At 57.4% G+C, this 23716-nt stretch overlaps 1 protein-coding gene across 1 annotated transcript in view; it reads right to left on the reverse strand.

The window, feature by feature from the left end:
* Positions 1-1114: 1114 nt before the first annotated feature.
* The window catches only part of GCK (glucokinase), a 45741-nt gene continuing 23139 nt past the window's right edge, over positions 1115-23716 (reverse strand). The window contains exons 7-10 of the mRNA XM_073325394.1: positions 18351-18534; positions 4841-4996; positions 2693-2926; positions 1115-1689 (exon numbers count right to left, since the gene is read on the reverse strand). Coding sequence (XP_073181495.1) covers positions 1545-1689; positions 2693-2926; positions 4841-4996; positions 18351-18534 — 719 coding nt within the window. The 3' untranslated portion in view covers positions 1115-1544. The remainder of the gene's footprint in view (positions 1690-2692; positions 2927-4840; positions 4997-18350; positions 18535-23716) is intronic.

Consider the following 23716-nt stretch of genomic DNA (forward strand, 5'->3'; position numbering starts at 1 on the left):
CGCTGTGGGGGTGAATTTCATCGCTACTAAACAGTCACGTCCAGAGCATCAGAATGATTTTATTCCGATGTACAGAAAAAAATGAATGGAAGCCCTGTATGTCCAGTGAGGTGTACTGCGGACGGACTGGGTACACAAGGACGGTACACGCACCCCTGTGTGGGGGTATCAGAGGGGCGTGAGTACGTATGGCCCCGGTGCACCCAGGCATGATGCTTGTCTGACGAGCTGCAAGGCGACGCACGTCCCGTGGGACGGTGAGCGGGTGAAGGCGTGCACCCGGTGGGCTTTGTACACGTGGGTGTGCACGCCCTGCGGGAACACACACCCTGTGTGTGCGGGGGAGGGGGTGTGGCGATGTGTCTGGCTCCCGAACAGCAGCACTAAGGAGAGGTATAGCCTAATCAACGTTAGCCTGAGAGGGCGGGAGGGGTACCGGAATATTTCAAACGCCTCTGTGAAACCAGCCCGAGGACAGCCAGACAGCACAGGGCAGGATTTACTCCCTGGCAGCCCCCTCCTTGGGGTGCACCCCGGGGAGGCCAAGGGCTCGGTGTGCTTGGGAGGAGGAAGGCGAGCCCTGGAGCTGGATTTCCGGGTGGAAAGGGGTGGGCTGGGGAGCTCTCCCAGAGCAACAGGGGCAGGGATGCCAGGAGGTCCCTCCGCTTTCATTGGTGTTCGTACAGCAGCCAGTGCCATGGGGCCGCCGGCCTCTGGGCACAACCAGAAGAGAGAGGATCTACTGCTATCCCTAAAGGAACCCGGGCTGCACCACGGCGAGAAGCAGCCCCTGGACGGGACGGCCAGAGAAGGGGGTAGATCAGAGGCAAAGCTTTTGGCCCTGTTCGGCAGCTAGATCTGGAGGGACAGGAAAGGGCAGGAGGGGACATGAAACCCTCCCAGCTGCTCTCCTGCATGAGATTCCCGCCAGCTCCATCCCAGCCTGGGCTCAGCAGGCCCAGCGGCCCCCGGGCCTCCGGCTAGCAGAGAGGCCATTCTCTATCCAGCCTCCTCCTCCCGCCTGTCATCTCGCCAGCCCTCCCCCGCCCCCCCAAGCACACGCTAGCCTGCCACCACTCAGGGCAGTCGCTGGCTCCTGACACGCCCCCGACATCCACGCACCTGATTGGCCGAGAGAAACGCAACCCTCGACCGCCGTTTGTGCTGATTGGAAGCCGTTTCGACGCCCCCGTCTCGTTTTAATTCCTGAGCCAATCAGAAGAGAAGGGTCAGAGGACTCCCCTCCCCCCCCCCGCAAACCAATCCTAGGAGGAGACCTCCTCGGGAACCTATTGATTGCGTAGACCGAGAGCCCGGCCTGGCAGCAGCAAAGAGGGCGGAGGAACAGCAAGGGGACAGAGCGCAGCTGGGATGGCTAGCGCGGCGGCTAGGACAGGTGGGCGGCAGGTGGGCGGGGCCAGGGACTGCCCCGCCCCTTCACTTGTTGTTTCCGCTCCTGGGCGCGCGCGCTCTAAAGAACTCGGCACGGAGCCACGTCCCAGCCGCGGCTGCTCCTTCCGTGGTCCTTTGGCCAATGGCCCCGCTCACCGGCCAATCAGGCAGGCCATTTTGCACGCTACCGCCGAGATCAGGGCGGCCCCCCTGCCGCTGCCCTCCTCTGACTGGAGGAAGGTGATGTCGCAGCCAGGCGTCAGCTGTCTGACGGTCGCGTGGAACTGGTCTTTGAAGCTGGGGAGAGAGGAGGCGGCGGGGTCAGGCAGAACGGTCCGCTGAGCGTACAGAGAGACTGCTGCCGCATCTCCCTGCCCTGTCCTGCCCGACTTCCTGCGTGACCACGAGCAACTTACTTAGCCTCTCTGTGCCTCAGTGCCCCCATCTGTACAATGGGCACAACACTGCCCAGGGGGGCAGCGAGCATAAATATGGTGATGGGGGTCATCTAAAGATGGATTCAGGCTCTGATGGTGCCCACAGGGGTGAGGTTCCGTTGTGCGGGGTGCTGCCCCGCGGCGCGTCCGATCTAAGGCAGTTTAGACCTCCGGGCCGTAGCCTGGCACAACTCTACAGTTTGCTAACCCGCCCCAAGAGACCTGCAGGCTGTGAAGGCTTTTCAGTTCTGGCAAGTCTTAGCACAGGTCAGAGCCAAAGTGCTCCCGGAAAGGCAGCGAAGAAAAGACAGTTCTCGGGCTGACCCCTGCCCGGCCCGACCCGCTGGCTTGCTGAGGAGTGTCTGCCAGCTGATGGATCCCCCCGGCCGTGCCCTCTCAAGGCATTCCAGCTCCTTTCCAGTCTGTTCCTTTTTCAGATGCTGCTCTTTTAAGCTTCCCAGTTTACTCCCTTCTCCACTCCCCCCTCCCCTCCCTCTCCCCCCACCATCTAGAGGTCCCAGATCTCGGTGGCCCTTCTATGGCCCAGGAAGCTGAAGTCCAACCCCCACCAGCACCTGTAAAGCTGGCCAGAGAGGGCCTCGGCAGCATGCAATCACTGCCGGACTGGAAGCCAGCTTCCCCAGGGCCAGCCCTCAGCGCTGTCTCTTGCAGCCGCTCATTGCTAAGGCACTCACAGTGCAGCCATTGCCCGGATAAGGGCGAGCGCTCCCTAGTGGCCCCGCAGAGACAGGCCACCCACACGCTCCTGTCTGTCAATCATTCCGTCTGATGCAGCTTTCCAGGGAGGCCGTGACGGGGCTGGGGAGGTGGCTGCCCGGGCACTTCCCTGCGTGCGACCTCACCTGGGGTGGAGCTTGTAGACCGAGCCATCGACTCCCACGGTGATCTTCAGCCGCTCCTCGCTCCTGCTTTCCCGCATGCGGTTGATCACGCCGGCCAGCCCCGCCGAGCACATCTGCGCCGCCCGCGTGGAGACGCTCTCGCACGCCATCCGCACGATGTCGCAGTCCGTGAGTGAGGGCAGCAGCTCGAAGGACGTCAGGATGTTGTAGGTCTGTTTCCGGTCATCGGCGTCGCTGGGACAGAGAGCGAAAGCATGTCAGCCTCCGGACGCTAGGGCGTGCCGAACTTGGGGGGCAGGCCTGGCGCTGCTGGGGCAGCTGGACAAAGCCAGCGGATGGGTGCAGACAGCTAGCAGGCTCCTAAGGCCTGGTCGGTAGCTGGATGGAAGTTGGCTTTGCTGACTCAGGAGAGGACACGCGTTTACCCCTCTGGAAAGCGTTCTGCTGGTTTGCAGTGCAGCTCCTCACCAGAAGTGGCTGCATTTCAGACTGCTCATACTCCTGGGAAGAGAGCAGCAGGACAGCTGCTTGTAACAGCAATACGTGCAGTTACCTGAGATAGGGTGCAACACAGACATGGGGGCAGGGGTCCGGCTACCCCGGAATTGCCCTCTGGGGGGGCTTCTTGTTCCACCCAGCCCCTGTAACAGATGGTGCTGGCCAATGTGAGGTACAGGAGACAGGGCGAGAGGGCCCTTGGGCTGAGCCAGCCTGGCAGTGCCTATGTTCCTACCTCACTCTCAGCTCTACGGTACCGCCTGTAAACCCGCTTTTCCAATGCCTGTGAGACTCCAGCCTCCTTCCCAATCTCCTCCAGGTGCCTCCAGCCCCTCCCACCAGACGATGTCTGGTCTCGAAGGTCTGCAAGCAGGTGTCTCTGCCCATCCCTACAAACACAGCCCATGCTTCCGGGAGCCCGCATGGCTCCGTGTTGGTAAGGCCCACAGGAATGATCTGAGGTCTGGAAAACCTGCCACACAGCGTGAGACTTATGAAGCTCCCTTTGTTTGGTAGAAGGCTAAGAGGTGACTTGGTCATCACCTGCTAGAGATCTCTGATTCTACATGGCTCTTTAATCTTGCCGTAAACAGCAGAAGGAGATCCAACGGTGGGAAGATGAAGCTAGGCAAATTCAGATTAAAACTAAGGTGCATTTGTTTAGGGTAGTTAACCACTGGAAGAATTTACCGAGGGGCGTGGCGGGTTCTCCATTGCTCGGAGTCTTTCAGTCTTTCTCAGAGACCCACTGTAGCTAAGAGAGGAGTTCTGGGCTAGACGCAGGAATCTCTGGTTGAGGTTCTCTGGCCTGGGTTCCGCCGGAGATGGGACGAGATGATCAGAAATCCCCAGCTGCCAGAAAGGCCCCTTGCACCGTAGGCTACCAGGCCTAACTTGGTGCATTTTAGAGGGTTAGCTTTAGAGCAGCTCTAAGTCCCGTGATCTTAGAGCTGCAAAGGGAGGGCAGTGGGGCCAGGCCCGAGAAGCTGGGCTCAAGAGGCCAGGTGCAGAGAAAAACAGCCACAAATAGCAGGCAAGGAAAAGTGAGCTAGGCCGCCCCCTCTTCTACATGGGCGCAGCTGTGTGGGAGCTGTGAGCTCCCTTAGCAAAGAGCGTTCACTGAGTGGAACCATTCCTGCGGCTCCCACAATCTTGGAGCCAATTCCTCAGTTCAAGTGCTAACAATCCCCCGCAATTTTTTCAGCCAAATTGCTCAAAGGAGGGCAGTGTCGTTACAGATGGGGACACTGAGGCACAGAGCGGGCAAGTGACTTGCCCAAAGTCACCCAGCAAAGCCGGGGATAGAACCCAAGTCTCCTGAGCCCCAGTGCAGTGCTCAAGCCAGTACCACTGCAAGGTGTGAGGGTACCTGCCGCAGCTGTGTGCGAGTCCCTGTCAGAGGGGAGCTGACATACACCCCTTGCACATCAGCTCAGAGCCCAGTGGGGAATGGTTGTTGCTCTCTCTAGTCATACATATTGCAGCTCAGTGGCCGCTGGGGGCCGCGGGAGTCCAGCTGTGCTCTGGGGCTGTAGGGTGGGATTACAGCTGGGGCACGGGATGGGAGAGTGGGGGACGGTTTTAGGAGCCCCTGAGTTGCAGTGGGTGGGGCTGGCTGAGCATTGGGCGGTTGGGGAGGCCACCCCGTACCTTTCGATCTGTGAGACGAAGCGGGTTTCGAAACTGCCTCTGGTTTTCAGTTTCTCAGACGCCTCCCCGTGGAAGAGCAGATTTTCATTGACCAGTTTGAGCAGCACCAGCCGCACGATCTCTCCTATGTACTTGCCTCCGATCATCTTCTCGTAGCTGGGTGGGAACAGAAGAGCACCACCGGTCAGGGCCGTGAGGACACAGACCCTCCGCCCGCTCTCGGTCGGACCCTGCTCTCCTGCAACGGGGGGTATCCTAGGCCTGGAGACCTGTCTCGACACAACCCCGGATGAGCAAGGCTGCCGCTGGCTTTCCCCTTCCTCCTGAGAGGGCAGAGGCCCTGCTCGGCTTCTCCTCCCCTGGGTTCTGCCAAGGGGACATGTCCCTACTCCCAGTGTCTGTGGGGACGGGCCTTGTGCAGACGCTCAAGCAGGAGAGAAACGCCTTGGCTGGCAGTGAGCAGAGCCAAAGCCAAGTATCCTTAAAAAATACCCCTAGGCTCTAGTGCAAGAATGCAGAGTTCCCGGCACGGCCCATTGGCTCAGGGAACCCTGCCTGGTGGGTGTTGCAGTCATAGAATCATAGAATCATAGAATCATAGAATATCAGGGTTGGAAGGGACCCCAGAAGGTCATCTAGTCCAACCCCCTGCTCGAAGCAGGACCAATTCCCAGTTAAATCATCCCAGCCAGGGCTTTGTCAAGCCTGACCTTAAAAACCTCTAAGGAAGGAGATTCTACCACCTCCCTAGGTAACGCATTCCAGTGTTTCACCACCCTCTTAGTGAAAAAGTTTTTCCTAATATCCAATCTAAACCTCCCCCACTGCAACTTGAGACCATTACTCCTCGTTCTGTCATCTGCTACCATTGAGAACAGTCTAGAGCCATCCTCTTTGGAACCCCCTTTCAGGTAGTTGAAAGCAGCTATCAAATCCCCCCTCATTCTTCTCTTCTGCAGGCTAAACAATCCCAGCTCCCTCAGCCTCTCCTCATAACTCATGTGTTCCAGACCCCTAATCATTTTTGTTGCCCTTCGCTGGACTCTCTCCAATTTATCCACATCCTTCTTGAAGTGTGGGGCCCAAAACTGCACACAGTACTCCAGATGAGGCCTCACCAATGTCGAATAGAGGGGAACGATCACGTCCCTCGATCTGCTCGCTATGCCCCTACTTATACATCCCAAAATGCCATTGGCCTTCTTGGCAACAAGGGCACACTGCTGTCTCATATCCAGCTTCTCGTCCACTGTCACCCCTAGGTCCTTTTCTGCAGAACTGCTGCCTAGCCATTCGGTCCCTAGTCTGTAGCTGTGCATTGGGTTCTTCCGTCCTAAGTGCAGGACCCTGCACTTATCCTTATTGAACCTCATCAGATTCCTTTTGGCCCAATCTTCCAATTGGTCTAGGTCCTTCTGTATCCTATCCCTCCCCTCCAGCGTATCTACCACTCCTCCCAGTTTAGTATCATCCGCAAATTTGCTGAGAGTGCAATCCACACCATCCTCCAGATCATTTATGAAGATATTGAATAAAACCGGCCCCAAGACCGACCCTTGGGGCACTCCACTTGATACCGGTCCTCGAGGGCTGCCATGTACCGTGTGGTCCATGCGGCCAAGAGCCTGTGCGGGAGGGAGAGTCAATGCTGGAGGCCAGGGGCTTGCTCCCCTAACTGCTGCACCGCAGCAGGGCCATCCCAGGCGTGTGCCGCTGGCCTTGGCAGGATGCAGCTCTCACTCTGGCCACGCAGATGTGAGCAATTCCTGCTGCCTGCGGTGCCCAGCAAATGCAACGGCCGGTTCCGGGGCCTGCAGGGGGTGGGGGAGTTACGGGCAGGCCGTGCAGAAGGAACTGGAACCAGACGCCAACCACCTGGGCCCCGCCGGAGAACCTGGGCCAGGGTTTCCATCGCCCCCTCAGTAGTGTGATAGGTGAAGGAGATCAGGACAGTTACATACCAAATACGCTGACTGGCTCAAAATCTCCGCTGTGTTAGAGCCTCACCCAATGCTCTGGGGCGGGGGAGAAGGTGGCTTTGAGCCCCCCATGATCCCTGGCTCTGTTGAGGGCCCAGCTCACTCCCCACCTCAACTCAGAGCCACCTCCGGACTGCTCTAACTTGTGCCGGCTTGTATCAGGCCCCGAGGGACCATTACACCGCAGGGGAGCCCTGGAGTGTAGCATCCTCCAGTCATACCCTCCTCCAGCCATCGTATCCACTGAGCTCAGGGGGGCCAAGCGAGGGGGCACAGAGCCAGCGATTCATCCTCTGCAAATGTCTTTACGGCCTCTTTGCCCCATAGCATGGGCTAGGATCGGGCCCACTCTGATCCTGCAGCTACGGAGATGCTTAACTCAAATGGATAAGCAATTGATCGCTTATTCAGATGGCCACGCCCCTCGGGCAGCAGCTGTCGGCTAATTCCCCAGCCCTGCCCTGGCACTTTTATTTCAGGCCTTGGTAGGTTTTGCGCTCTTCAGCTCTTAAGGCCAAGTGGCGGGTGCCCTTTCCCACCACCGGCAGGGCACTGTAGAACCGAAGGGATGGAAGACGCCCCGGGGAAGCAAAGCTGAAGCCTCGGGGACCTCCTCTGTCCGTTCAAGGTGAGTGGGACGCTGGGCTGGGGACAGCCCGAGAGAGTGAAGGGGAAGGGAAAGGAGAGAAGTGAGGAAAAGCACAAGAGAGAAACGTGTATTTGTCAGGGTGTCGGGGTGTGAGTGTCGATTGCTCTGTGTATTGGTGTGTGGATACGGGAGTGTGTTTGTGGGCATCTGGGGGCGTGAGCGTAGATTGCTCTGGGTGTGTTTGTGTATTGGTGTGTGGATTCGGAAGTGTGCTTGTGAGGGCACCAGGGTGCGGGAATGCAGTCTGCTCTCGGTGTGTGTGTTGGTGTTTTAGCGTGTGTATAGGGGAGTGTGTATCCAGGTGTGTGAGTGTAGATTGCGGGTGTGTGTGTGTGTAAAGGTATCTGTGTCCTAGGGTGAGTGTGCACGTGGCTGGGAGTGGATGGCTGTGTACAGGGGTGTACGCAGGTGTGTGTGAGCGCAGAGTGCGGGGGTGAGTGTGTAAAGGTATCTGTGTCCTGGGGTGAGTGTGCACGTGGCTGGGAGTGGATGGTTGTGTACAGGGGTGTACGCAGGCGTGTGTGAGCGCAGAGTGCGGGGGTGAGTGTGTAAAGGTATCTGTGTCCTGGGGTGAGTGTGCACGTGGCTGGGAGTGGATGGCTGTGTACAGGGGTGTACGCAGGTGTGTGTGAGCGCAGAGTGCGGGGGTGTGTGTGTGTAAAGGTATCTGTGTCCTGGGGTGAGTGTGCACGTGGCTGGGAGTGGATGGTTGTGTATAGGGGTGTACGCAGGTGTGTGTGAGCGCAGAGTGCGGGGGTGGGTGTGTAAAGGTATCTGTGTCCTGGGGTGAGTGTGCACGTGGCTGGGAGTGGATGGCTGTGTACAGGGGTGTACGCAGGTGTGTGTGAGCGCAGAGTGCGGGGGTGGGTGTGTAAAGGTATCTGTGTCCTGGGGTGAGTGTGCACGTGGCTGGGAGTGGATGATTGTGTACAGGGGGTGTACGCAGGTGTGTGTGAGCGCAGAGTGCGGGGGTGGGTGTGTAAAGGTATCTGTGTCCTGGGGTGAGTGTGCACGTGGCTGGGAGTGGATGGCTGTGTACAGGGGTGTACGCAGGCGTGTGTGAGCACAGAGTGCGGGGGTGAGTGTGTAAAGGTATCTGTGTCCTGGGGTGAGTGTGCACGTGGCTGGGAGTGGATGGCTGTGTACAGGGGTGTACGCAGGTGTGTGTGAGCGCAGAGTGCGGGGGTGGGTGTGTAAAGGTATCTGTGTCCTGGGGTGAGTGTGCACGTGGCTGGGAGTGGATGATTGTGTACAGGGGCTGTACGCAGGTGTGTGTGAGCGCAGAGTGCGGGGGTGAGTGTGTAAAGGTATCTGTGTCCTGGGGTGAGTGTGCACGTGGCTGGGAGTGGATGATTGTGTACAGGGGGTGTACGCAGGTGTGTGTGAGCGCAGAGTGCGGGGGTGGGTGTGTAAAGGTATCTGTGTCCTGGGGTGAGTGTGCACGTGGCTGGGAGTGGATGGCTGTGTACAGGGGTGTACGCAGGCGTGTGTGAGCACAGAGTGCGGGGGTGAGTGTGTAAAGGTATCTGTGTCCTGGGGTGAGTGTGCACGTGGCTGGGAGTGGATGGCTGTGTACAGGGGTGTACGCAGGTGTGTGTGAGCGCAGAGTGCGGGGGTGGGTGTGTAAAGGTATCTGTGTCCTGGGGTGAGTGTGCACGTGGCTGGGAGTGGATGATTGTGTACAGGGGCTGTACGCAGGTGTGTGTGAGCGCAGAGTGCGGGGGTGGGTGTGTAAAGGTATCTGTGTCCTGGGGTGAGTGTGCACGTGGCTGGGAGTGGATGGTTGTGTACAGGGGTGTACGCAGGTGTGTGTGAGCGCAGAGTGCGGGGGTGAGTGTGTAAAGGTATCTGTGTCCTGGGGTGAGAGTGCACGTGGCTGGGAGTGGATGGTTGTGTACAGGGGTGTACGCAGGTGTGTGTGAGCACAGAGTGCGGGGGTGAGTGTGTAAAGGTATCTGTGTCCTGGGGTGAGTGTGCACGTGGCTGGGAGTGGATGGCTGTGTACAGGGGTGTACGCAGGCGTGTGTGAGCGCAGAGTGCGGGGGTGGGTGTGTAAAGCTATCTGTGTCCTGGGGTGAGTGTGCACGTGGCTGGGAGTGGATGGTTGTGTATAGGGGTGTACGCAGGCGTGTGTGAGCGCAGAGTGCGGGGGTGGGTGTGTAAAGGTATCTGTGTCCTGGGGTGAGTGTGCACGTGGCTGGGAGTGGATGGCTCTGTACAGGGGTGTACGCAGGTGTGTGTGAGCGCAGAGTGCGGGGGTGAGTGTGTAAAGGTATCTGTGTCCTGGGGTGAGTGTGCACGTGGCTGGGAGTGGATGGTTGTGTACAGGGGGTGTACGCAGGCGTGTGTGAGCGCAGAGTGCGGGTGTGTGTGTGTGTAAAGGTATCTGTGTCCTGGGGTGAGTGTGCACGTGGCTGGGAGTGGATGATTGTGTACAGGGGTGTACGCAGGTGTGTGTGAGCGCAGAGTGCAGGGGTGGGTGTGTAAAGGTATCTGTGTCCTGGGGTGAGTGTGCACGTGGCTGGGAGTGGATGGTTGTGTATAGGGGTGTACGCAGGTGTGTGTGAGCGCAGAGTGCGGGTGTGTGTGTGTGTAAAGGTATCTGTGTCCTGGGGTGAGTGTGCACGTGGCTGGGAGTGGATGGCTGTGTACAGGGGTGTACGCAGGTGTGTGTGAGCGCAGAGTGCGGGGGTGGGTGTGTAAAGCTATCTGTGTCCTGGGGTGAGTGTGCACGTGGCTGGGAGTGGATGGTTGTGTATAGGGGTGTACGCAGGCGTGTGTGAGCGCAGAGTGCGGGGGTGGGTGTGTAAAGGTATCTGTGTCCTGGGGTGAGTGTGCACGTGGCTGGGAGTGGATGGCTGTGTACAGGGGTGTACGCAGGCGTGTGTGAGCGCAGAGTGCGGGGGTGGGTGTGTAAAGCTATCTGTGTCCTGGGGTGAGTGTGCACGTGGCTGGGAGTGGATGGTTGTGTACAGGGGTGTACGCAGGTGTGTGTGAGCGCAGAGTGCGGGGGTGGGTGTGTAAAGGTATCTGTGTCCTGGGGTGAGTGTGCACGTGGCTGGGAGTGGATGGTTGTGTACAGGGGGTGTACGCAGGTGTGTGTGAGCGCAGAGTGCGGGGGTGAGTGTGTAAAGGTATCTGTGTCCTGGGGTGAGTGTGCACGTGGCTGGGAGTGGATGGCTGTGTATAGGGGTGTACGCAGGCGTGTGTGAGCGCAGAGTGTGGGGGTGGGTGTGTAAAGGTATCTGTGTCCTGGGGTGAGTGTGCACGTGGCTGGGAGTGGATGGTTGTGTACAGGGGTGTACGCAGGTGTGTGTGAGCGCAGAGTGCGGGGGTGTGTGTGTGTAAAGGTATCTGTGTCCTGGGGTGAGTGTGCACGTGGCTGGGAGTGGATGGTTGTGTACAGGGGTGTACGCAGGTGTGTGTGAGCGCAGAGTGCGGGGGTGAGTGTGTAAAGGTATCTGTGTCCTGGGGTGAGTGTGCACGTGGCTGGGAGTGGATGGTTGTGTACAGGGGGTGTACGCAGGCGTGTGTGAGCGCAGAGTGCGGGTGTGTGTGTGTGTAAAGGTATCTGTGTCCTGGGGTGAGTGTGCACGTGGCTGGGAGTGGATGATTGTGTACAGGGGTGTACGCAGGTGTGTGTGAGCGCAGAGTGCAGGGGTGGGTGTGTAAAGGTATCTGTGTCCTGGGGTGAGTGTGCACGTGGCTGGGAGTGGATGGTTGTGTATAGGGGTGTACGCAGGTGTGTGTGAGCGCAGAGTGCGGGTGTGTGTGTGTGTAAAGGTATCTGTGTCCTGGGGTGAGTGTGCACGTGGCTGGGAGTGGATGGCTGTGTACAGGGGTGTACGCAGGCGTGTGTGAGCGCAGAGTGCGGGGGTGGGTGTGTAAAGCTATCTGTGTCCTGGGGTGAGTGTGCACGTGGCTGGGAGTGGATGGTTGTGTACAGGGGTGTACGCAGGTGTGTGTGAGCGCAGAGTGCGGGGGTGGGTGTGTAAAGGTATCTGTGTCCTGGGGTGAGTGTGCACGTGGCTGGGAGTGGATGGTTGTGTACAGGGGGTGTACGCAGGTGTGTGTGAGCGCAGAGTGCGGGGGTGAGTGTGTAAAGGTATCTGTGTCCTGGGGTGAGTGTGCACGTGGCTGGGAGTGGATGGCTGTGTATAGGGGTGTACGCAGGCGTGTGTGAGCGCAGAGTGTGGGGGTGGGTGTGTAAAGGTATCTGTGTCCTGGGGTGAGTGTGCACGTGGCTGGGAGTGGATGGTTGTGTACAGGGGTGTACGCAGGTGTGTGTGAGCGCAGAGTGCGGGGGTGTGTGTGTGTAAAGGTATCTGTGTCCTGGGGTGAGTGTGCACGTGGCTGGGAGTGGATGGTTGTGTACAGGGGTGTACGCAGGTGTGTGTGAGCGCAGAGTGCGGGGGTGAGTGTGTAAAGGTATCTGTGTCCTAGGGTGAGTGTGCACGTGGCTGGGAGTGGATGGCTGTGTACAGGGGTGTACGCAGGTGTGTGTGAGCGCAGAGTGCGGGTGTGTGTGTGTAAAGGTATCTGTGTCCTGGGGTGAGTGTGCACGTGGCTGGGAGTGGATGGCTGTGTATAGGGGTGTACGCAGGCGTGTGTGAGCGCAGAGTGCGGGGGTGGGTGTGTAAAGGTATCTGTGTCCTGGGGTGAGTGTGCACGTGGCTGGGAGTGGATGGTTGTGTACAGGGGTGTACGCAGGTGTGTGTGAGCGCAGAGTGCGGGGGTGGGTGTGTAAAGGTATCTGTGTCCTGGGGTGAGTGTGCACGTGGCTGGGAGTGGATGGTTGTGTATAGGGGTGTATGCAGGTGTGTGTGAGCGCAGAGTGCGGGGGTGAGTGTGTAAAGGTATCTGTGTCCTGGGGTGAGTGTGCACGTGGCTGGGAGTGGATGGCTGTGTACAGGGGTGTACGCAGGTGTGTGTGAGCGCAGAGTGCGGGTGTGTGTGTGTGTAAAGGTATCTGTGTCCTGGGGTGAGTGTGCACGTGGCTGGGAGTGGATGGTTGTGTACAGGGGTGTACGCAGGTGTGTGTGAGCACAGAGTGCGGGGGTGAGTGTGTAAAGGTATCTGTGTCCTGGGGTGAGTGTGCACGTGGCTGGGAGTGGATGGTTGTGTACAGGGGTGTACGCAGGTGTGTGTGAGCGCAGAGTGCGGGGGTGGGTGTGTAAAGGTATCTGTGTCCTGGGGTGAGTGTGCACGTGGCTGGGAGTGGATGGTTGTGTATAGGGGTGTACGCAGGTGTGTGTGAGCGCAGAGTGCGGGGGTGAGTGTGTAAAGGTATCTGTGTCCTGGGGTGAGTGTGCACGTGGCTGGGAGTGGATGGCTGTGTACAGGGGTGTACGCAGGTGTGTGTGAGCGCAGAGTGCGGGTGTGTGTGTGTGTAAAGGTATCTGTGTCCTGGGGTGAGTGTGCACGTGGCTGGGAGTGGATGGTTGTGTACAGGGGTGTACGCAGGTGTGTGTGAGCACAGAGTGCGGGGGTGAGTGTGTAAAGGTATCTGTGTCCTGGGGTGAGTGTGCACGTGGCTGGGAGTGGATGGCTGTGTACAGGGGTGTACGCAGGTGTGTGTGAGCGCAGAGTGCGGGGGTGTGTGTGTGTAAAGGTATCTGTGTCCTGGGGTGAGTGTGCACGTGGCTGGGAGTGGATGGTTGTGTATAGGGGTGTACGCAGGTGTGTGTGAGCGCAGAGTGCGGGGGTGGGTGTGTAAAGGTATCTGTGTCCTGGGGTGAGTGTGCACGTGGCTGGGAGTGGATGGCTGTGTACAGGGGTGTACGCAGGTGTGTGTGAGCGCAGAGTGCGGGGGTGGGTGTGTAAAGGTATCTGTGTCCTGGGGTGAGTGTGCACGTGGCTGGGAGTGGATGATTGTGTACAGGGGGTGTACGCAGGTGTGTGTGAGCGCAGAGTGCGGGGGTGGGTGTGTAAAGGTATCTGTGTCCTGGGGTGAGTGTGCACGTGGCTGGGAGTGGATGGCTGTGTACAGGGGTGTACGCAGGCGTGTGTGAGCACAGAGTGCGGGGGTGAGTGTGTAAAGGTATCTGTGTCCTGGGGTGAGTGTGCACGTGGCTGGGAGTGGATGGCTGTGTACAGGGGTGTACGCAGGTGTGTGTGAGCACAGAGTGTGGGGGTGAGTGTGTAAAGGTATCTGTGTCCTGGGGTGAGTGTGCACGTGGCTGGGAGTGGATGGCTGTGTACAGGGGTGTACGCAGGTGTGTGTGAGCGCAGAGTGCGGGGGTGGGTGTGTAAAGGTATCTGTGTCCTGGGGTGAGTGTGCACGTGGCTGGGAGTGGATGATTGTGTACAGGGGGTGTACGCAGGTGTGTGTGAGCGCAGAGTGCGGGGGTGGGTGTGTAAAGGTATCTGTGTCCTGGGGTGAGTGTGCACGTGGCTGGGAGTGGATGGTTGTGTACAGGGGTGTACGCAGGTGTGTGTGAGCGCAGAGTGCGGGGGTGAGTGTGTAAAGGTATCTGTGTCCTGGGGTGAGAGTGCACGTGGCTGGGAGTGGATGGTTGTGTACAGGGGTGTACGCAGGTGTGTGTGAGCACAGAGTGCGGGGGTGAGTGTGTAAAGGTATCTGTGTCCTGGGGTGAGTGTGCACGTGGCTGGGAGTGGATGGCTGTGTACAGGGGTGTACGCAGGCGTGTGTGAGCGCAGAGTGCGGGGGTGGGTGTGTAAAGCTATCTGTGTCCTGGGGTGAGTGTGCACGTGGCTGGGAGTGGATGGTTGTGTATAGGGGTGTACGCAGGCGTGTGTGAGCGCAGAGTGCGGGGGTGGGTGTGTAAAGGTATCTGTGTCCTTGGGTGAGTGTGCACGTGGCTGGGAGTGGATGGTTGTGTATAGGGGTGTACGCAGGTGTGTGTGAGCGCAGAGTGCGGGGGTGAGTGTGTAAAGGTATCTGTGTCCTGGGGTGAGTGTGCACGTGGCTGGGAGTGGATGGCTGTGTACAGGGGTGTACGCAGGTGTGTGTGAGCGCAGAGTGCGGGTGTGTGTGTGTGTAAAGGTATCTGTGTCCTGGGGTGAGTGTGCACGTGGCTGGGAGTGGATGGTTGTGTACAGGGGTGTACGCAGGTGTGTGTGAGCGCAGAGTGCGGGGGTGGGTGTGTAAAGGTATCTGTGTCCTGGGGTGAGTGTGCACATGGCTGGGAGTGGATGGTTGTGTATAGGGGTGTACGCAGGTGTGTGTGAGCGCAGAGTGCGGATGTGTGTGTGTGTAAAGGTATCTGTGTCCTGGGGTGAGTGTGCACGTGGCTGGGAGTGGATGGCTGTGTACAGGGGTGTACGCAGGTGTGTGTGAGCGCAGAGTGCGGGGGTGGGTGTGTAAAGCTATCTGTGTCCTGGGGTGAGTGTGCACGTGGCTGGGAGTGGATGGTTGTGTATAGGGGTGTACGCAGGCGTGTGTGAGCGCAGAGTGCGGGGGTGGGTGTGTAAAGGTATCTGTGTCCTGGGGTGAGTGTGCACGTGGCTGGGAGTGGATGGTTGTGTACAGGGGGTGTACGCAGGCGTGTGTGAGCGCAGAGTGCGGGTGTGTGTGTGTGTAAAGGTATCTGTGTCCTGGGGTGAGTGTGCACGTGGCTGGGAGTGGATGGCTGTGTACAGGGGTGTACGCAGGTGTGTGTGAGCGCAGAGTGCGGGGGTGGGTGTGTAAAGCTATCTGTGTCCTGGGGTGAGTGTGCACGTGGCTGGGAGTGGATGGTTGTGTATAGGGGTGTACGCAGGCGTGTGTGAGCGCAGAGTGCGGGGGTGGGTGTGTAAAGGTATCTGTGTCCTGGGGTGAGTGTGCACGTGGCTGGGAGTGGATGGCTGTGTACAGGGGTGTACGCAGGCGTGTGTGAGCGCAGAGTGCGGGGGTGGGTGTGTAAAGGTATCTGTGTCCTGGGGTGAGTGTGCACGTGGCTGGGAGTGGATGGCTGTGTACAGGGGTGTACGCAGGCGTGTGTGAGCGCAGAGTGCGGGGGTGGGTGTGTAAAGCTATCTGTGTCCTGGGGTGAGTGTGCACGTGGCTGGGAGTGGATGGTTGTGTACAGGGGTGTACGCAGGTGTGTGTGAGCGCAGAGTGCGGGGGTGGGTGTGTAAAGGTATCTGTGTCCTGGGGTGAGTGTGCACGTGGCTGGGAGTGGATGGTTGTGTACAGGGGGTGTACGCAGGTGTGTGTGAGCGCAGAGTGCGGGGGTGAGTGTGTAAAGGTATCTGTGTCCTGGGGTGAGTGTGCACGTGGCTGGGAGTGGATGGCTGTGTATAGGGGTGTACGCAGGCGTGTGTGAGCGCAGAGTGCGGGGGTGGGTGTGTAAAGGTATCTGTGTCCTGGGGTGAGTGTGCACGTGGCTGGGAGTGGATGGTTGTGTACAGGGGTGTACGCAGGTGTGTGTGAGCGCAGAGTGCGGGGGTGGGTGTGTAAAGGTATCTGTGTCCTGGGGTGAGTGTGCACGTGGCTGGGAGTGGATGGTTGTGTACAGGGGTGTACGCAGGTGTGTGTGAGCGCAGAGTGCGGGGGTGGGTGTGTAAAGGTATCTGTGTCCTTGGGTGAGTGTGCACGTGGCTGGGAGTGGATGGTTGTGTATAGGGGTGTACGCAGGTGTGTGTGAGCGCAGAGTGCGGGGGTGAGTGTGTAAAGGTATCTGTGTCCTGGGGTGAGTGTGCACGTGGCTGGGAGTGGATGGCTGTGTACAGGGGTGTACGCAGGTGTGTGTGAGCGCAGAGTGCGGGTGTGTGTGTGTGTAAAGGTATCTGTGTCCTGGGGTGAGTGTGCACGTGGCTGGGAGTGGATGGTTGTGTACAGGGGTGTACGCAGGTGTGTGTGAGCACAGAGTGCAGGGGTGAGTGTGTAAAGGTATCTGTGTCCTGGGGTGAGCGTGCACGTGGCTGGGAGTGGATGGTTGTGTACAGGGGTGTACGCAGGTGTGTGTGAGCGCAGAGTGCGGGGGTGGGTGTGTAAAGGTATCTGTGTCCTGGGGTGAGTGTGCACATGGCTGGGAGTGGATGGTTGTGTATAGGGGTGTACGCAGGTGTGTGTGAGCGCAGAGTGCGGGGGTGAGTGTGTAAAGGTATCTGTGTCCTGGGGTGAGTGTGCACGTGGCTGGGAGTGGATGGCTGTGTATAGGGGTGTACGCAGGCGTGTGTGAGCGCAGAGTGCGGGGGTGGGTGTGTAAAGGTATCTGTGTCCTGGGGTGAGTGTGCACGTGGCTGGGAGTGGATGGCTGTGTACAGGGGTGTACGCAGGTGTGTGTGAGCGCAGAGTGCGGGGGTGGGTGTGTAAAGGTATCTGTGTCCTGGGGTGAGTGTGCACGTGGCTGGGAGTGGATGACTGTGTACAGGGGGTGTACGCAGGTGTGTGTGAGCGCAGAGTGCGGGGGTGAGTGTGTAAAGGTATCTGTGTCCTGGGGTGAGTGTGCACGTGGCTGGGAGTGGATGGTTGTGTATAGGGGTGTACGCAGGCGTGTGTGAGCGCAGAGTGCGGGGGTGGGTGTGTAAAGGTATCTGTGTCCTGGGGTGAGTGTGCACGTGGCTGGGAGTGGATGGCTGTGTACAGGGGTGTACGCAGGCGTGTGTGAGCGCAGAGTGCGGGGGTGGGTGTGTAAAGGTATCTGTGTCCTGGGGTGAGTGTGCACGTGGCTGGGAGTGGATGGTTGTGTACAGGGGGTGTACGCAGGTGTGTGTGAGCGCAGAGTGCGGGGGTGGGTGTGTAAAGGTATCTGTGTCCTGGGGTGAGTGTGCACGTGGCTGGGAGTGGATGGCTGTGTACAGGGGGTGTACGCAGGTGTGTGTGAGCGCAGAGTGCGGGGGTGGGTGTGTAAAGGTATCTGTGTCCTGGGGTGAGTGTGCACGTGGCTGGGAGTGGATGGCTGTGTACAGGGGGTGTACGCAGGTGTGTGTGAGCGCAGAGTGCGGGGGTGGGTGTGTAAAGGTATCTGTGTCCTGGGGTGAGTGTGCACGTGGCTGGGAGTGGATGGTTGTGTACAGGGGTGTACGCAGGTGTGTGTGAGCGCAGAGTGCGGGTGTGTGTGTGTGTAAAGGTATCTGTGTCCTGGGGTGAGTGTGCACGTGGCTGGGAGTGGATGGCTGTGTACAGGGGTGTACGCAGGCGTGTGTGAGCGCAGAGTGCGGGGGTGAGTGTGTAAAGGTATCTGTGTCCTGGGGTGAGTGTGCACGTGGCTGGGAGTGGATGGCTGTGTATGGAGGTGTGTGTGAGGCGTATGTGCACATTTGTGTTTCTGAAGGGAGACGCGTGGGTGGGTAAGCGGACATGGGTGCAGTTATGGGTGTGTGAGGGTGTGTGTCTGTGTGGGGGGGTGTTTACACGTGCTGGTATATTTGAGGTGTGTCTGTGGGTCTGCGAGTATGTGTTTAGACACACTTGAGGGTATGTGAGAGAGCGCGAGCGAGCCGGAGCTCGGGCCGGTGAGCGGAAATTGCTCTCACTGGTTTTAACACCGCCGGCACTGATCGTTCAGTTAGTGACGGTATTTTCTGAGCTGCAGGAAAACATCCATTTTTCCTCTTTGCTGGGCTCTGCACATTTCAAACACCTCCAGCATATCAGCCTCCTGCTCCCCTGCTACTGCACCTCAGTGACCAGGTGAGCGCGCCTGGGCAACACCCACACTGGGACCTCCGAGAGAGGGCCGTTCGGGGAGAGCCCCACAGACCCACTTCTTGGCCCCTAGGCCCACACTGTCACCAAGGGCCGACTTGCCTGCCGGGGAATTTAAAGCTGCACTCTCAGAACCAGAGCTGAGCAAACCACGCTGGAGATGAACTGCGCCCACCCTCCGCTGAACTAGGAGCCGCGGCCGGCAGAGTCCGGCTCTGCGGCCTGGCCGACAGCAGGGAGGAAGCGAGGCCCAGGGAAAGCAATCATTTTATCTGTCGTGTCCCTTACAGCTGGTGCCCGGGGTTAAGTGAGGTCTCGTCCACCACGCGATCGTACTCCAGGAGGAACTCGTCCAGCTCCCCCGAGGCGCCGAAGGCCCCCCACTCGGTGTTCACGCACATCCGGCCCTCGTCCCCCTCTACCAGCTCCACATTCTCCATCTCCTCCATGTAGCAAGCGTTGCAGCCGGTACCTGGCAGGGGACACCAAGCCGGGGATTAGTCTCACGATGGCGAGTCCCAGGCAAAGCGCCCTGTGACAGCTGGCGATGCGGGCTTTTCGGCAGAGAGGGCCCTGCGCTTTACTCACTGCCCGAGCAGCCAGCGGACTTTGAGTCTGTGCGGGTATCCGGTTTACAAGGGGCAGGGGCACGGGTTTAACACAGGCTGTACTGTCCGTGTGCCCCCGATACAATTCATAGAATCCTAGAATATCAGGGTTGGAAGGGACCCCAGAAGGTCATCTAGTCCAACCCCCTGCTCAAAGCAGGACCAATCCCCAGTTAAATCATCCCAGCCAGGGCTTTGTCAAGCCTGACCTTAAAAACCTCTAAGGAAGGAGATTCCACCACCTCCCTAGGTAACGCATTCCAGTGTTTCACCACCCTCCTAGTGAAAAAGTTTTTCCTAATATCCAATCTAAACCTCCTCCACTGCAACTTGAGACCATTACTCCTCGTTCTGTCATCTGCTACCCCTGAGAACAGTCTAGATCCATCCTCTTTGGAACCCCCTTTCAGGTAGTTGAAAGCAGCTATCAAATCCCCCCTCATTCTTCTCTTCTGCAGGCTAAACAAGCCCAGCTCCCTCAGCCTCTCCTCATAACTCATGTGTTCCAGTCCCGTAATCATTTTTGTTGCCCTTCGCTGGACTCTCTCCAATTTATCCACATCCTTCTTGAAGTGTGGGGCCCAAAACTGGACACAGTACTCCAGATGAGGCCTCACCAATGTCGAATAGAGGGGAACGATCACATCCCTCGATCTGCTCGCTATGCCCCTTCTTATACATCCCAAAATGCCATTGGCCTTCTTGGCAACAAGGGCACACTGCTGACTCATATCCAGCTTCTCATCCACTGTCACCCCTAGGTCCTTTTCCGCAGAACTGCTGCCTAGCCATTCGGTCCCTAGTCTGTAGCTGTGCATTGGGTTCTTCCGTCCTAAGTGCAGGACCCTGCACTTATCCTTATTGAACCTCATCAGATTTCTTTTGGCCCAATCCTCCAATTTGTCTAGGTCCCTCTGTATCCTATCCCTGCCCTCCAGCGTATCTACCACTCCTCCCAGTTTAGTATCATCCGCAAATTTGCTGAGAGTGCAATCCACACCATCCTCCAGATCATTTATGAAGATATTGAACAATTTCACGCCCCGTCCTTACAGCCTGTTTCATAGCGTTTAAAGCCAGAAGGGAGCGCTAGTCTGAGCTCCTGCTTGGCACAGGCCATTATATTTCAGCCGATACCCGTCGCTGAGCCCAATGAGGCCAGTTAGGCTAAAGGGTTTCGGTCCTCAGGAGGCTGAAGTATTGCAGCCACAGACAGAGAACAGGAGAGACTGAGGTGCTACCAATGGCTGAGGTCCCTGCCAGGGCAGGGAATGGATTAGGTGAGACATGCCCAGATGATGCCAGCAGACCACCCATGCCCCACGCTGTGGAAGAAGGCGAAAGCCCTGCAAGGTCCATACTCCTCCTTTCACCCACTCTCAGCGACCCAGCTCTGAAATAGCCTGGCCGATGCAGAGCTCTCCAAGCCCTGGGTCAGATCCACAGCCGGGGGCGATCAGTAGATCTCTGCCAATTAAGCCCAGCTGAGGATCTGCCCCACTGGTCAGTTGGTTATCGCTCCTTGAGGGATTACGGGGTCACCTTTTTCTCCTGGAGCAACCGGGATCTGGGGTGTCTCTTGTATTATGACTTGTCTGACCATAGCGCCTACGAGCCCCCGTCATGGACCAGGCTTCCCTGGTGCGAAGTGCTGCGTCCAAACACAACAAAAGACTGTCCCTGCCCTGAGAGAGAACAAACGGGTACAGGCAGACGGGGGAGTACAAGGAAACAGTGGGACAGTATTGATCAGCAGGGGTCTCAGCACAGCAACTGCCTGGCCGATATGTTTTTTGCAGGCAAAGGAGAGTTTTAAGGAGCAGTTTGAAGGGGGATAATGAGGTAGCTTTGGGGATGTTTACGGGGAGTGTGAGGGACAGCAGGGGAGGAAACGCACAGAGGCTCCTTTGCAAATTTAACAAGTGGGCGATGGAGGCTGGGACCATGGTGGTCAACAGCTCAGTGGTGACCCAAAGAAGCAGGGTGGGCAGGGCCTTGAAAGTGAAAGTCAAGGGACCACGGTGATCTTTTTCTCGGACTCTGCTCTCTGTAATGGTGGCCCTGCAGGGCTGAGCGGTTATTGGTGTGTCCCCTGGAAGCCGGGCCCTCGGGTTGGGCAGTCTGTTCGTCCTTGTGCACTTCTTCCGGTTGCATTGGTAAGTGACGAACATGGAGCTGCTCTTTCATAATTTAATACTCCTGCATATATTCCCAGCTCAAAACTCAGGAGTCAGGCCTCCAAAAATCATGAGTTTGGCTTAGAAATCACGAGATCTTTAAAAAATAGTAAGTTTGGGTTCGTTTTCCTTGTCTTCTGGGTTCTGAGCCTTTCGAGTTTACCCAGGTCACACTCTGATGCTTTTCTCTGCAACCAGGAAAGCTAAAAATGTATTTTAAAAAAACAACAACAGAAGTGCAGATTCTCATTCTAATCCCGTGACTCCAGGAACTGGGGCTTTGAGAAAAAAACATTAAGTACCACAAGACGCGTGACACAATCACGAGAGCTGGCAACTCTGCTCCGTGGGATGATGATTTCTGTTGGAATATTTTGGATTTAAGTGCTTCTCAATTAAATTAGGGATCTGTCAGGCAGGAGAAAGAAGACGGTTCAAGTTGGTCACCTGTCAGTGGACTTAAGAGTCACTAAGGGACAGTGACAGAAGTATGAGCTGCTAAGTTGACCAAACTGGCTTGACCAGCAATGGAAAACGCCTACTAGTGCTTGAGAGAGACAAGGGGGGTGAGACAGTGTCTTTTACTGGACCAACTTCTGTTGGTGGAAGAGACAGAGACAAGCTTTCGAGCGTACACAGTGCTCTTCTTCAGGTCTAATGCGGTGTCGTGGATGGGGACCCACGTATGGTATCTTCTCCATCCCTCCACACTGGCTTGATATTGTGGGCAGATCGACTAAGCCCAGCGTCGTGTCTGGCTCACCCCGATGGGACCGGGACAGCACTACTGTATGAAGTTCTCTTTCCGTATCTTTTCCTGGGCCTTTTTATCCCGACCCTTTTCACCTTGCAGGGAGACTCATTTGAAAGGGGACATTATTGCAGGCTTCTTGCCCTTCTCCTCCACGTCCATGTGGGGCGGGGGGCAGCAGCTGCCCCAGGATCCTGCTGCCTCCTGCTGCCCCAGCCTCCCTGGGGCATCCCCAGGGTCAGCCAGGTGCCCCAGGCCTGCAGTGGGAGCGCTCCCCTCACTGGGCTGCCGTGGCTGGCCCATGCCCCCAGCAGCCGTACTCCCTCCAAGGGGCACCGCAGCAGGTTCAAGCCTCCTGCAGTACGCAGAACGCTGGCAGCAGGGAACCCACCAGTCTGATAGAGGAACAAGCTGGGCGGATCTGGAGGGGCTAGATCTGCCTACAGGGCTATCCCTACACTACCTGCTACCACCACTGCATAAGCAGAGGCAGAACTGGGGTCTTCCCCGAAGCGCAGGCCCCAGAGCACTAAGGGAGAATCTCTGCAGTAGGACTCAGGGCCAGAGCTGGGCACACATATATCTGGCTCGGGTTTATGATGGCGCCTTTCATCCTTTAGCGTTCACATCCCACAAACTTTCAAGTAACTGAGTTTCGTTGGCACAAATGTTTGAACTCAGTGGGGCCCCAGCCTCTCCGTGCTCAGCTCCTCGTCTGCACGGTGGGATTACAGTACTTCCTGGCGGTGGGGGGCTGCCGTGAGGATATACACATTAACGATTGCGAGGTGCTCACATACCACAGTGCTGCGGGCCCGATAAGCATGTTAGATAGCAAGCTGCTCGCATGAATATTCTTGGAAACCAAGTGTTAAATTCAAGCACACAAATCGTCATCTTCGAAGTGCTGCACCCTCCTCTAACAATGAGCGGAAACCAGACTGCGTAACTTACCTGATCTATCACAACTAAGTCACACCGCTTGAATTTAAATATCTCGGACGAGGGTGAACTCATTGACTAAACGACCGCAAAAAGATCAGCAACACATTCTGCTGGCAAATGAACTCAGAAAGCTGCAGTCAGTCGACAAGATCTCCAGCAGAAAGAGGCAACATTTGTCAAATAAGTTCTTGGGTACAGATGATTCACGCGGTTCTCTACGTGTGAGACATACTTGAGCCAGTCTGACAAGCCAGCCGCTAGAGGGCATAGCTACCACTTACCGCTCCTCCAAATCATTGTACCATAGTGTTGACCTTTGAGGAAAAGAAACGATAGAAACCGAATCCTTGTCCACATGAGAAAATACTGCCTACAGGTCTATAAGCAAGTCCCCCACTAGGTCACAGGTAAGAGTGCAGGAAATCCCACCTGGAGGCAGTGACATGGCAGCACTGGCCAATCCATATTGATTCCTGTATCTGGCACTGGTGTGACCGCTCCTGGAATACGGTGTCCAGTTCTGGTGACCACAATTCAAGAACAATGTTGATACATTGGAGAAGGGGCAGAGAAGAGCCACGAGAATGACTGAAGGATTAGAAAACCTGCCTTTTAGGGAGAGACTCAAAAAGCTCAATCTATTTAGCCTAACAAAGAGAGGGTTAAGGGGTGACTTGATCCCAGTCTGTCAGTGCCTACATGGGGAACAAGTATTTAATACTGGGCTTTGCAATCTAGCAGAGAAAGGTCTAATACCATCCAATGGCTGAGAGTTGAAGCTAGACAAATTCAGACTGGAAATAGGGTACAAATGAGTGAGGGTCATTAGCCATCGGAACAACTTCCCAAGGGACGTGGTGGAGTCTCCATCACTGGCAAGTTTTAAATCAGGATGGGATGTTTCTGTAAAAGATCTGTCCTAGTTCAAATGGGAATTATTGTGGGAAATCCCATGGCCTGCGGTCTAGGCCTGGGGTCTACAGGAGGTCAGACTAGCTGATCACAGGGGTCCATTCTGGCTTTGGAATCTATAAATCCATGGCCTGCCCTGGTGATGCCAGCAGTGACCATACCCTGTTGGGGGAGCCCGCGGCCCTCACCCACCGGGGAGGTCTGTGGCTGCTTGGAAGGAGCCTATGTGTTAAACTCACCTGACTGGCAGCTCCCACTCAG

The sequence above is a fragment of the Lepidochelys kempii genome, chromosome 26 (assembly GCF_965140265.1).
Source record: "Lepidochelys kempii isolate rLepKem1 chromosome 26, rLepKem1.hap2, whole genome shotgun sequence".
Classification (NCBI taxonomy): domain Eukaryota; kingdom Metazoa; phylum Chordata; order Testudines; family Cheloniidae; genus Lepidochelys; species Lepidochelys kempii.